This window comes from Chaetodon trifascialis, chromosome 13, assembly GCF_039877785.1.
Source record: "Chaetodon trifascialis isolate fChaTrf1 chromosome 13, fChaTrf1.hap1, whole genome shotgun sequence".
Classification (NCBI taxonomy): domain Eukaryota; kingdom Metazoa; phylum Chordata; class Actinopteri; order Chaetodontiformes; family Chaetodontidae; genus Chaetodon; species Chaetodon trifascialis.
Window position 1 is genome coordinate 8,148,457 of NC_092068.1, and position 12,324 is coordinate 8,160,780.

The 12,324-nt window shown below is 43.3% G+C and overlaps 1 protein-coding gene across 1 annotated transcript; it reads right to left on the bottom strand.

Annotated features, from left to right (window-relative positions):
- Nucleotides 1-5,477: 5,477 nt before the first annotated feature.
- On the bottom strand, nucleotides 5,478-12,130 carry pdlim1 (PDZ and LIM domain 1 (elfin)). The gene is made up of 7 exons (XM_070977537.1): nucleotides 11,876-12,130; nucleotides 10,460-10,611; nucleotides 9,848-9,932; nucleotides 8,507-8,673; nucleotides 7,017-7,165; nucleotides 6,735-6,852; nucleotides 5,478-6,124 (listed from the first exon to the last, which is right to left on the bottom strand). Exons 1-7 carry the CDS (start codon nucleotides 11,966-11,968, stop codon nucleotides 5,938-5,940), a joined length of 951 nt encoding a protein of 316 aa, XP_070833638.1. The 5' UTR covers nucleotides 11,969-12,130; the 3' UTR covers nucleotides 5,478-5,937.
- Between the last annotated feature and the right edge of the window lie 194 nt (nucleotides 12,131-12,324).

The following is a 12,324-nucleotide window of genomic DNA, read 5'->3' on the forward strand; positions in this document are numbered from 1 at the left end:
GTGCTACTCTTGTGACAAGAATATATTAATGGCTGTGAAACTTTTTTCCCTGGTACTCTGCAGTTAGCAGTTTTTTCATTCTTATTTTCTTTCTTTTTTCAGCCACGTGCTGTTGCACGGGCAGCATGCATCTGTGAACTTCTGCATTTTGAACATTGTGATAATTCTGCAGCACGCTCATGTTTCTGACAGTTACGTTTGTTCACCTTTATTCTACTTAGACTTTACATATTTTCGACATCACTTGAAGGCACCATTTGGTGCTTCTTTTATAACGTGACATGTTGTTTTCTTTTTGGGAGTGGAAACAGCGCCTCAGCGCAGCCAAACACTGCCACTGCAACAATACCTCCAACAACACGAGGAGGCATATGCTGCAGACACAAAACTCATCTGTGGTTGAGATACATTCCGCTCTGTTTAAGAGATTTTTTTTTCCTTTGTATTAATGTCGTAGCTGGACCGATACAGTGAAAACGTTGTTATAAAAAGAACAACAAAGGAAATATTCTATCACTCAAATGATAATTTCCGACATAATAAGGACGAACCAACGTTAGTGAGCTCTGCCTGTGGTGCGCAAGGTGTAACGATGTGGCGTGCTGCTGGTTTTCATCCTGTACACACAGTGTTACACACCATGTTTTCATCACAGCACCACTGAGCTCCATTTGTGCATTTGCAAAAATGGCCCAAATTAAAGACGGTATTTGTCAGATAATTTTCTCTAAAGATGTAAATTTAGGCTAATTATAATTAGGCCTACTTGGGAAGTAATTGCAACAGCTATCTGACTTCAGAGTGGGTTGACTTCCTCTTACAATTAATGCTCCTGTTGATTTCACTAATGCTGATCTAGAGTTGTGAAAAAATTGCAATAAGGACCGACAAGGTGTCCTTACGAGTCAGGTCAGCATTCATAAATATCTGTTTGTGATCGACTTACTCCTCAAGGCAAAGTAAAAGAAAGTAAATTAAGATATTTAATGTATACCAAATTTTTAATAGAAAAGTCAACACATTAATGGATAAATTCTACATTTAAAAATGAGCTTTAATGTTACTTTTCCTCTGAGGATTTCATCTAGCGGTAGAAAATCCACATTTGTTCCTTTTACACACAAAGAGCCACTAATGAACAGAAGCTTTAGCGTTGTAAACAAGCTATCAGAGGGGAAAAAAAGACATTCTGCATTAGTTTGGGGGTTGAAAGGAGGCGACTTGGAGCCACGGCCCTATTCGTGCTTAAAATCTTCAGTCATTACAGAGAGACAAACTGCCTCCATAGGACAGCTATTCCACTATAATTGGTGTACAGTGTCTTCAAAAGCTGAGGTGAGAGGTACAATGCGTTGCTTGTGAAAGGAAACTCCAAAGCACATTAAAAGTGAATTACTTCTTGTGTAAAGTGTGTTCGGGGTCATTCTGGTCACGACGTGCGCACCTCTCCAAAAGCGCACACGTCTCCAAAGGCGCACTCTATATTTTCTAAAGGCAGTCACATTGTTGAGGGGTTTCACAAGAGGTGTACATATGGCATCCGGGTTGCAATTAAATGTTTTAAAGATGTTTTTCCTTTCTTGAAGAAGTTTCCTTTTTCTTTTTTTCTCTCCCGGCAGCTCTTTGCCAGAAAGAAGAAGAGGAGGGGGGGGGACACATTGAATGGCTTCGCTGCTGGTTTGGGATGACAACAATCTGGTCAGCGAGTTGTTGGACTTTGATTGCCCCCCTCAAAACGTCCTTCAAACAAAAAGCTGAGGACGAAAATAAAGCCCCACCTGGTACCTCTGTTTGCTAAAATAATAATAAATAGATTTCGTTTAATAAATAAGCAAAAGAGAGTGTAAAGTGAAGTAGTAGAGGAAGTATTAATCAGGAGCATCGGGCAGGTATCACCTGCTCTGGAGCTTGCTCAGTTTATTGTTAAATATTGCTAAATCACTTTTCGTACCAAGTCTGCTCCGATATCTGTATTTCCACAGCAACTGCGCGCTTATGTTTGCCTATACTTTGCATAACAAGCAGGACACTACAGCACACTGATAAAAAATCAAGGAGAGACACTGACAACTTCAAATCCACACCTGTCCATGATATCCAAATATGGATTTGGCATCAATTATTATTTGTAAAGTGGTAATATTCAGTTTACTTTAGACTTTTCGTGCCTTTTATAACAGCAAGCCACCATCTCGTATCTCACTACTGTATTTGTCCAGTTTATTGAAAGCATATGGTTATCAGATTGTTCCCAAAACACATATTTAGACAGAAAGTTAAGGAGAGCTTTTTGTGGGCCTTTGTTGGCAATTGTAAATCATGTTTGAGCTCTGCCACACTTCCCCTCTCCCCTCACCAGAGCTGAAACGTGTCTACATATTGTTGACATATTTTACTAATCTTTAACTTTCTAAAAGCGAAGTTATATTGTAAAAATGTAATGCGCCACTGTGTTGTGGCGATAATGGATATGTTTTGGAGATGTCATAGCGCACACATATAGGCTCACATGACAGAAGAAATCGACATTTTATTGTTGTGACACACAACAAGAACTTTTGTACTATCTATTCAAACAACAGGTTTCACCCTCTCAAACGCTCTTTGTTAGGTGGCCTCATGCGTAATTGTCTTTGTCCAACCACCGGAGCTTTGCGCTATAACGCCTTAAGCACATGTTTGTCCAAATATATTTTCCATTAAAAATAACCTTTTCTAAGACATTGATCAGTTTTTCTGAGCTAACAAGCATATAAGTTACTTTTTAAAGTAACTTTCAGCAGCGCTCAAAACCAAGGACCCGCTTTCAGCATCTTGAAGGTCTTCAGTGCAAATCATACCACTGGACATGTGATACGCGCACAACCAAAACTACGCTACTGCATAATCAATAATAAACAATTTATTTGAAAATAATGGCGGAAATGCTGTTGTTTCCACGTTAGTTTTCAATACTGCGGTACACTTGAAATTGATTCTTGAGGCAATTTGCCAAGTTACCATGACCACCACGCAGCCTGTACGGCATGTGCCAATAATTTGAGTGCGTAAAATGTGGCATCACAGGTGTCCTTAAGGATGGAGGTTTGATAACGTTTGCAAAAGCAAACTCAAACCGCGTGCAGAGACAGAAGTCTGTCCGGGAAGAAATACCGTTAAATATTTCGCGTGGTTCCATGGCGACAGCGCACAAAAGTACATCAACTAGCCTAATTTTAAGGCCTCGCCTGCGTCTCGTTGTAAGAAAAAAGTCACCATTACTGGTGACAAGAAACAAAGTACCAACCGGCCTTGACAACTTCCAATGGAGCTGAACGCTTACCATCGACACTCGTTTGCCAGGTCATTCTTACTGAGTTCAGCTGTGCGTAAAGGATTTTTATGCGTAAAAACGTAGATACATTTATAGCAGATACTTCATTTGTTTTTAATATCAACGCTTTTTTTGTATGCCTGGAAAAAAATGAGTTCCCGCACACTGTTTAAATTTGACTGGAAAAAATACAATACAACATCAGAAACACGCCTGCCCACACTGAACCCCAAGACAAAGATCCTGACGTGTGGTGTACCAAGACGTCCAGCTTTGGTTCTGTGATGTGGCAGACTGGCCGGATGCTACACAGTGAACACAGTGTGAACTGTTACAATAAGCTCCACGAAGAAGAAGAACCAGCAGGAGTCTTGAAAACTCTGATTTTAAATGTAGCTTTCAGGCAGATGGCTAATAATCGCTCTCTACCCGAAGAAAATCAAGTTTGATCTCACTCAGGCTGTAAAATATGATTATTGTTAACCCGGCATACTTGTATGGCACTTGAGATACCACCCACGTATTTGAGTGAAAATTGCAAAGAAAACACAAAGAAACACGCACTGTGAAGAATGGGAGAGAGGGGGAGAGGGAGAAGGGCGCGCTGCCTGGAAGCTGATTGGCCACTTGACAGGCGCTGTTGATTCAGGCGTCCACCGCGTAAAAGATAAGATAAAGGCTATATAAAATCACAGAGATGCGCATCCATCCGTCACTGTCAGCTGCACACATATAGTGTCTGCTGCCTCCACCTACAGCAGAGGGTTAACAAGGACGACTTGCTGCCTCTTCACCCGTGCATCACCTGTCAGGTAAGTGCAAATATCCATCCATTTCAAGTTTTGAGAAAATAATCTTTTCTTGAAATGAGTGCAGTGCTTATTCTGTCTCCTAAACCACTTAGAGCTTAAAACACTGAACAGTACTGGAAATAAGTGAAATCATTTCAGCACAGTGGGAGATTAATGAACCGGTTACAGGCTGAGGAAAATATGACTTTCAGACTCCAAAGCTTAAAAACTGATGTTCAGAAGCAGAGCTTCATGAATGATTCTTTAAAACACTTCTCATGATTTACTTATTGCAAACTTTTATAAAATAGTGGTCAATGCTCTTTTACTTTTGTGGTTATGCATCAGAGTTTTGATGTACTTATATTTGCGCAGGATGTCTCCAAACGTACGCTGCGCTCCCAATGACCCGCGCTCATCCAGAGGCGCACTGCCGCTCAGCAGGTTCTCTGTTCGCCACCCCGTCAATGAAGCCGGTGACGCGAGTGAAAATTTGCCTCGAAAACCGCTGAGTGTTATCGGAGGGGGCGCGTGCTCAATGAAAAACCTGACACAGAGAGGCAGATGTGAGAAGCCTGGTCAGCGGGGCAGGCGCAGAATGAAGGCAAATGACAGAGAGCGCCACCGGATGCACAACCTCAACTCGGCTCTGGACGCGCTGAGAAGCATCCTGCCGGCTCTGCCCGATGACACGAAGCTGACCAAGATCGAAACTCTGCGCTTTGCCCACAACTACATCTGGGCTCTGACGGAGACTCTGCGCATGGCCGACCAACACGGAGACGCGCCGGAGCACCTGCCGGGGCGATCTGATCTGAGCAGCCCAACAAGTGTTTTATCCGAGGGGTGGCACTCAGCATCACCCGCAGAGTGTGGTTATGTGACCTCAGCTGACTTTGACCCGAGGAACTGTCACACATCGGCTCAGGAAGTGAACTGTGAGCTTTTGTCAAGAAATCAACCCAGCGTTACCTTTTATTTCAAGTCATTCTGCTGTGAAAATGATCTCCAAAACATTTGGCACTGATGACTTTTCTTGATGTCTGTGTTTCTATGAGGGCTTCTTAATGACTGCCCATATGATGCTGCTTCACTGCTCTCTACAGGCTGGAAACCCAACGTGCTTGTGTCCCTACAGAGCAGTGCAGCAACCTTTTCTACCTTCAGTGTGAATCTGTTTTTTCAAAGCACTTAAACTGAGCTCACAGTCCCAAAACAGAATCTGAATCTCAAAACTATTGTTAAAAGATGAAGTACTCTTTAAAGTAAGCAGTTATGTTTCAGCCAATTTCCCTGTTTCACAATGCGATGGACTCAACAATTGCACTCTTACAATCGAAGCACAATCAATGATTCAGGAAGACGAGACCATTCGTTTAAGCTAAAATATTTATTTGGGAATGGTATTCAAATGTGTTGTTTGAGTTATTTTTGCTGCATAAAAGTAGGTTTATTTATTTAATAAAAATGTAGAAAATATGTCTCCTGTTGTGAAAAGTAGTCTGGCTTTCCATTGTTTCCGTCATTCAAAATAAGGAACACTTACACTTACAAAGACAAATATTACATAAAACAGTGGCGATCATTCAAATGTAAAAAAAAAAAACTACATGCCATCATCTCAGTATTCATGAAGTTTCCCTTCGCTGATGTCAAACTTATTGTGCAAAAATTGACACTTTTCAAAGACGTGGTTCTTTACAGTCCAACAGAATGTGAGAAAAGAGCATTTTATAGTCGTGGGACTGGCATGAGCTACATGTTGCATTGTCTTGGATTATGTCATGGCGTCCTGTCGTGGCGTGCAGTCCGAGGCCGAGCCCAGTGAGCGCTCTACTTGGGGAAGACGGTAACCACATCGTAGCCCTCAGGTGGGGTCACTCGCTCGCGTGCGTGCTTCTCACAATAAATCTGGTCCTCCACAAAGAAATGTCCCTTCTGTTTTAGGTTGACGTCGCAGTCCGTGCAGGTGTAGCACTCGGGGTGACGGAACTTGTCCCTCAGCTTCACCACCATCCCCCTGAAGCAGAGATACGAACGACACGTTAAACCCGATGAGCACAAATTCTGCAGTTTATCTAGACACAAAGTCACAAGATGGATTTAAATAGGCTTTCTATGTTACTGTAAAAAGTTTAGAGCTCCACTACAATGTCCACTATTTGGACACAGGAAAGGGCATTGCTTACACTACTGCCACGAAAGATGGAGGCACACTACTGTCTAACAATCTGAAGGGAGACTCAATCCAAATCAGTGTTGTTTTGTGGGAAATCCACTAATAAAAGCAGCAACAGGACTTCAGCAAAAGAGCTGCAATGTTTGTCCTGTGGTCTTAACTATATTCAGCCACAAGGTGGAGACAAACTCCAAACAGAAACAACAACACTCGGGGCCCTTTGTGTTGCATCACAACATTTTGTCACAATGAGGAAGTTTCCAAAGGTGAAAACATGAAGCGAGATAAACAGCAGGTTTCACTGAACCTCCCGAGGACACAAGTGAACACAGATCTGGTTGATGTTTGACGTTTGGATTCCAGTGAAGACATAAATGGCCCTGGGACACCTCCTCTGTGCTGCTCAGCAAACACAGATCAACACAGTTCTAGGGAATCATAAAATACGTACACAATCCCAGATCCACATTTGTCACATGTGGGCAACTTGTCTGTGTTCCCCACAGATGATCCAATCTTTGTCGAGGGTGCTTTCACACTCCTGAACCCTGATGGTTTATCAGAGTCACCTACAAACATCAGAAAAACGCAGGTAAACAATCTGTCAGCCTTCACTGGTTCTCTTCATCAGATATGAAACAAAAAACACCTCAAGAAATCTGTTATCTTATTAGACATGAAAGACGATCGTGTGCCTTAAAGCCATACACCGAGTGATAACCAGGATCCGTACCCGTCTCCAGAATCTCCTGCAGCACCTTGAATGAAGCCGACTGTCGAGGAGGCTCGTCAGACTCTTGGTTCTCCTGCAGCATCTTGTAAACCTCAGAATCTGCTGCCACAGGTGGTCGCTTGCCTGCCGGCGATGGATCTGAGGGAGCACTGCAAAGCAAGTGTGTACATTTCAGCTTGTCTGCAGGAGACACAGGACGCAGACACGTCTTAGGAGACAGAAAGCAAACACCTTGTCCTTTCATCGTCCCTGCTGTTGATACATAAAGAGCACAGCAGCAAAGGTCCATCACAGCACAAACCCTTTGCTTTATTGTGTCTCCTGCTCTTCTCCACATGGATTTCTCTCACAGTTTAATATTATGTTACATGTTCCTGGTTTTATCAGCTTCATTAAATGATACTATTTTCTTCAGTTATTTGACTTTTTCTTCGTGAATACCTCTCCCTGACTGACCATCATATCTACATTACTAATGATTTGTAAAGAACATATCATTCTAGCTTTTGGGAGATGGCCTAAATCCTGCAAACTGAATTCTCCACTCATTCCAGCACTTTGAAGCCAACCAACCCACGACCTCTGCATGCATCCTGACTGTCCCTTTTAAGATTAAACATGGGAGTTCTTTGATTTAAGTTTTAAAATGGCACTTTTTTTTTTTTTGCTGAAATGGAAGTTCTCATTATACTGACATGTATGATTGCAGTGATTCATTTCCAGTGAGAAACATGCTGTCTTCACTGTCAGCACAACCAAAGAACTTGTGGTGGACTACAATGCTTCAAATATGGATGTTGCTGCAAAGAAGCTACAAATTGTAAAACATGGCTGCTTCACAGACATCTTCAAGCCGGCAGCAAAGAAGATCTACACAATGAGCCCAGTTTGAAGGTGGAGTCTCCAATTCAGCATCTGAGCAAATGTGAAATATGGTCACAACCTCCCCCTCTGAGTGTGGTGTTAAATAATGGCCGGAAAAGTGTTTTTGCTGAACATTAAGATGTCCCAGTGAAGCTGACCTTTGACCTTTTGCATACAAACTGTCATCACTTCATCATTTATCCTAGGAGACATCTGTGTGTGGAACTGTGTCATAATTAGCGTATGAACTCTGTGAGTTATGGACAAAAATGTGTTTTGTGTGAGGTCACAGTGACCTTTGACCACCAAAATCTAATCAGTTCATCCTTGAGTCCAAGTGAACTTTTGTGCCAAATTTGAAGATTTTCCCTCCAGGTGTTCCTGAGATATTGTGTTCATGAGGATGAGGACGGACCGATGTACAACCAGGAAACGTACGCGCCACAGCTGCTGCTGGCGTGGAGGCACTGTCATGTTGGGTAACGATAGATAAAACTTTACAACTGACATACGATAATAGACGTACAATCAGACTCTGGGGTCTGCCTTGACTTAATTTTGACCCCCTCGGGACGCCGTCTGGACTTGGACAGGACTAAAGTGGTATCATTTCAGGCTCATCTTACTTGCGGCTGGGCTCATTGGCTGTAGCCACGGCGGAGTTGAAGTCCTGGATGTTCTGCGAGGAGTAGAGACCAGAGGGGCTGTTGTACTGGTTGGTCACGACCTTGGAGCCAAAACCAGTGAACGGCAGAGCGCTCCTGTTGTGGGTGGAGCCGATGTGTTTCACCTCCTGTGAAAATGAATGGAAAATTGTACCGTTAAAGCTTTTTGGGAGCAGCCGATCGAATGGTGCTGAGTGCAGGTATCACGCAGTCTGAAACATGCAACGTTTGACGTCTTCAGATGAACTTGTTTTGAACTTTTTCATGAGCTTGCACATGTACTAAAAAGCCATTTTTAGTAATAATTCTTCACTGTGGTTACAAAACATATAAAGGTGTGGTATTGAAAAAGAATCAAAGCATCGATACTTCTGCTAACGTTGTCAGCTGATATCATGAAGGTTATCAATATTGTTCAACACCCAACCTCTGGTGCTTCCAACATTTAATTTGATAACATTGCAACTGCAGACACTGAAAGCTGAGCCTCCAAAACGCCGTTCAACTGAAAACGTCAAATCAGTCCTGTAGCTGCTTCCAGTTTGAGTCGAAGTCACACATAATTTAGCAGGATAATGTTTGACTGTGGATTATGCCTTAATTATAGCCAACGGCCTTTCAAGTCAAACACGTCACGACACTGGCATGCCATCGAAGTGGGCTCATAAATGCTAAATCTAGCTCATGCTTCACAGTGGGAACACGGAAATGCCTCCAAACATAGCTCACGCTTCAAGCACCTCACATTTAAAAATCGCTGAGTACTCCAGAGTCTCTGCAAACAGGCGAATGTACACAGAGAGCATGGACCAATGCTCTAATAGCCTAAAAAGTAAGAGCGATGATTTAAAGAAAAAAAAAGTGAAGAGGCATCAAAGTGACAGACTGCAGACAAGAAACACGTGTTAATGTGTGTGTGAGAAAAACGCACAACATCTGTGAAACACACAGAGCCTGAGATGCATCACACCGTTTCCTACATGAATTCACACTTAGACCTCGACTTTCCAGTCAGCGGGCAGGAACCGAGGCTTGCGTCAGAGCTTGGCTGATAAACTACCGTCTCCTAGGAAACCTCCTGTTGAGAAGTAAACAATGACTTCATCGTTGGCAGTGTCGACAGAGGGGAAAAAAAAAACCCACAGGCCTTTGCGGGTGCAGTAAGAAAGGGCCGTGCAGGCTTTCAGAAGCTGCAGGGCTACCTGTAAATGGGACTTCCTAATTTTCAATCTAAATGAGAGAGTTTTAAAAGCTCCAGTCCCACATCCAGCTTTGATGATGAGACAGAAGACACACACGCACCCTCGGCTCTGACGCAAGATTCATCTTGTATGGATGTGTCTTCCCTTCCTCAGATGCAAGCGGCGACCACATTTTAGCTTCTGACCTGCGGACGAGAGGAGAGACAACACACAACGTTGCACAGTTGAAAAACGCTGAACCACAAAATAATCGTTCACAATATAACCTTTTATTCTGTTTCTGGGTGTGATATTCTGCCAGCGTCTTTGAATGCGACGCACAGCTTGCAGGTCTGCTCCCCTGGTTGCCTTCCTCGACAGTTTACCCCACCCTGTGTTTAATGCGTTCCCTCTTAATCTTAACACACATATTCGCTTCAACCTGCCTGGAGAGTCCATTACGACATCCCTGCTGCATGAAATCATCGGCCAGCAGACAGCTATGATGTAACGCACTGACATGACACAGAATTACAACAGAGCTCAGCACAGATACACTTCTCAGACCAAAGAATTCAGTGAAACAAAAGACAGACCCGCGCTTTAAAAAGCATGAATAAACACAGCGTCGCTCCCTGAACACCTGGACTGAGGCTGAGCTGTCTTGTATTACTCAGTGTTTTTCAGGCCTGCGGCTATGCAGTTCAGACTGGCACATGTTGCCACAGCCTACCTGTCGATGGAGAGCACCATCTCCTCTACGCAACCCTTGATTTTGTTCTGCGCTTCCAAGTGAGTCATGTGCTCTGTCGGCTCGCCGTCGATAGCCAAGATCATGTCTCCCATACACAGGTTGGCCTGGGCGGCTTTACTGCCGGGGGTGACCTGCAACCAAGGAGACGGAATTGATACATGATCAGCAGTTTTTACCGTATTTAAGACCGGCAGAGGCAAAGCGGTACTTTTATATATCTAAAAATATATATTTCCAAAAGATTCTTCAAAAAAAAAAAAGAAAAAAAAATCGTGAATGTGGGAAACAGAGTTTTGAATTAGAGCCAGATGTAATCTTGTCGTCTGAAAATGTCTGATCTAATCAGAGCTTAATTCCTCTGCTGTGCTGTTTAACTGTGACCTTCAGGTACTTTCACACACATTTCAGTATTTACAGTACACACAGGCAAAACCACTTGCAGAGAGGTGTTTTCCGCCAGTGGCTCAGCCTGAGAGCTGCCTCAGGGCAGACACTCTATCGAGGACAAAGGCTTGAAGAGAGAGACTCTGGCAAAGTCCAGAAATTCCTAATCACTTTTCCATGGGTGGAGCAGACTGACCACTGTAACAACATTTACAACAGGAACGGCAGCCTCCACTCCGGCAAAGTACACAGTGGAGTCATATTCTGAGTCCTGACTGTGACAGGAGTGTCAAATATATACGATACCTCACTATGCTGCTGTAAGGTACCAATAAGCTGGCACTTTAATCAAGGATCTCGGGGCGTTCACGGACACTCAGAGATGTCAAAATTAAGGACTGTTTGGATTTTTGCCCCCTTCACATTAGACTAGTTTGAAGTTTGGACTCCGAGGGATACATATGACATGCCAAGTCTGTCACGGTGTGTAGTCATCACAAAACATTGCCATATTTCAGCTGCTCTTTCGTTTAACCTGCGCACTATAGTTTAGGGGTATATATATATATATATATATATATATATATATATATATATATATATATATATATATATAAAAGACAGACACACAAACAAACAAAAACTACAAATCACCGCCAAAGAGACACCTCAAACGACACAGGAATTCGGTGTCTTGTCTCATCTGTCTCTGGCTACATAAAGGGCTCAGTCAACCACTGAGCAACAAGTTATGACTGCAGGTAGCTGAAAGTACAAGAATATCCCACACTGTCAACACACCAACACTCCAGCTAATGTTAGCTCGATTACACTGATATGAGTTTAGCGTCTGTGAGGTTAATGTTAGCCTTGTGTTAGCACTAGCTAACGTTAACTAGCGACAGGTTTCCATCAATAGAGTCCAGAAAACAACGAGAGGTGGAAGTTTGGTCGAGACGAGCCCAGGTGTGGTTACACTGAATTATAGCGGCAGCTAACAGCAAAACTTACCCGGGAAATAGTCAGTGGCTGCTCGAAGTCCTTTCCCCCCACCAGCCTGAATCCCCAGGGTCCAGGACCCTGCACTACTACCCGCAGAGGCATACCGTTAAAGCTGTTTTTAACAGAGCCGAGTGTTGAAGTGTTCAAAGATCTGTCTCAGACCTCCGGCTTACTTCCTCCTGTCTGATGTCATGTGCAGTGATCGATAGTCGGAGGCTTCGGCCGCATTGGAGGAGGGGGTGGACCCTCAGGTTACAGTTGGACGAATAGATTTTGAAGTTTCCACGCTGATAAGTGAGAGCACAAAGATCGTGTATTGAGACAATGGCTCACTCCGTAACGTGTGTGGGCGAGCTGACCCAGCAGTCAGAAGTGAAAATCGTATAACAAAACAAAAAATGTAAGCGTACAAATGTGTATCCAAAGTCCAGTGAAGCTTATTCCTCTGTGCCAAAATC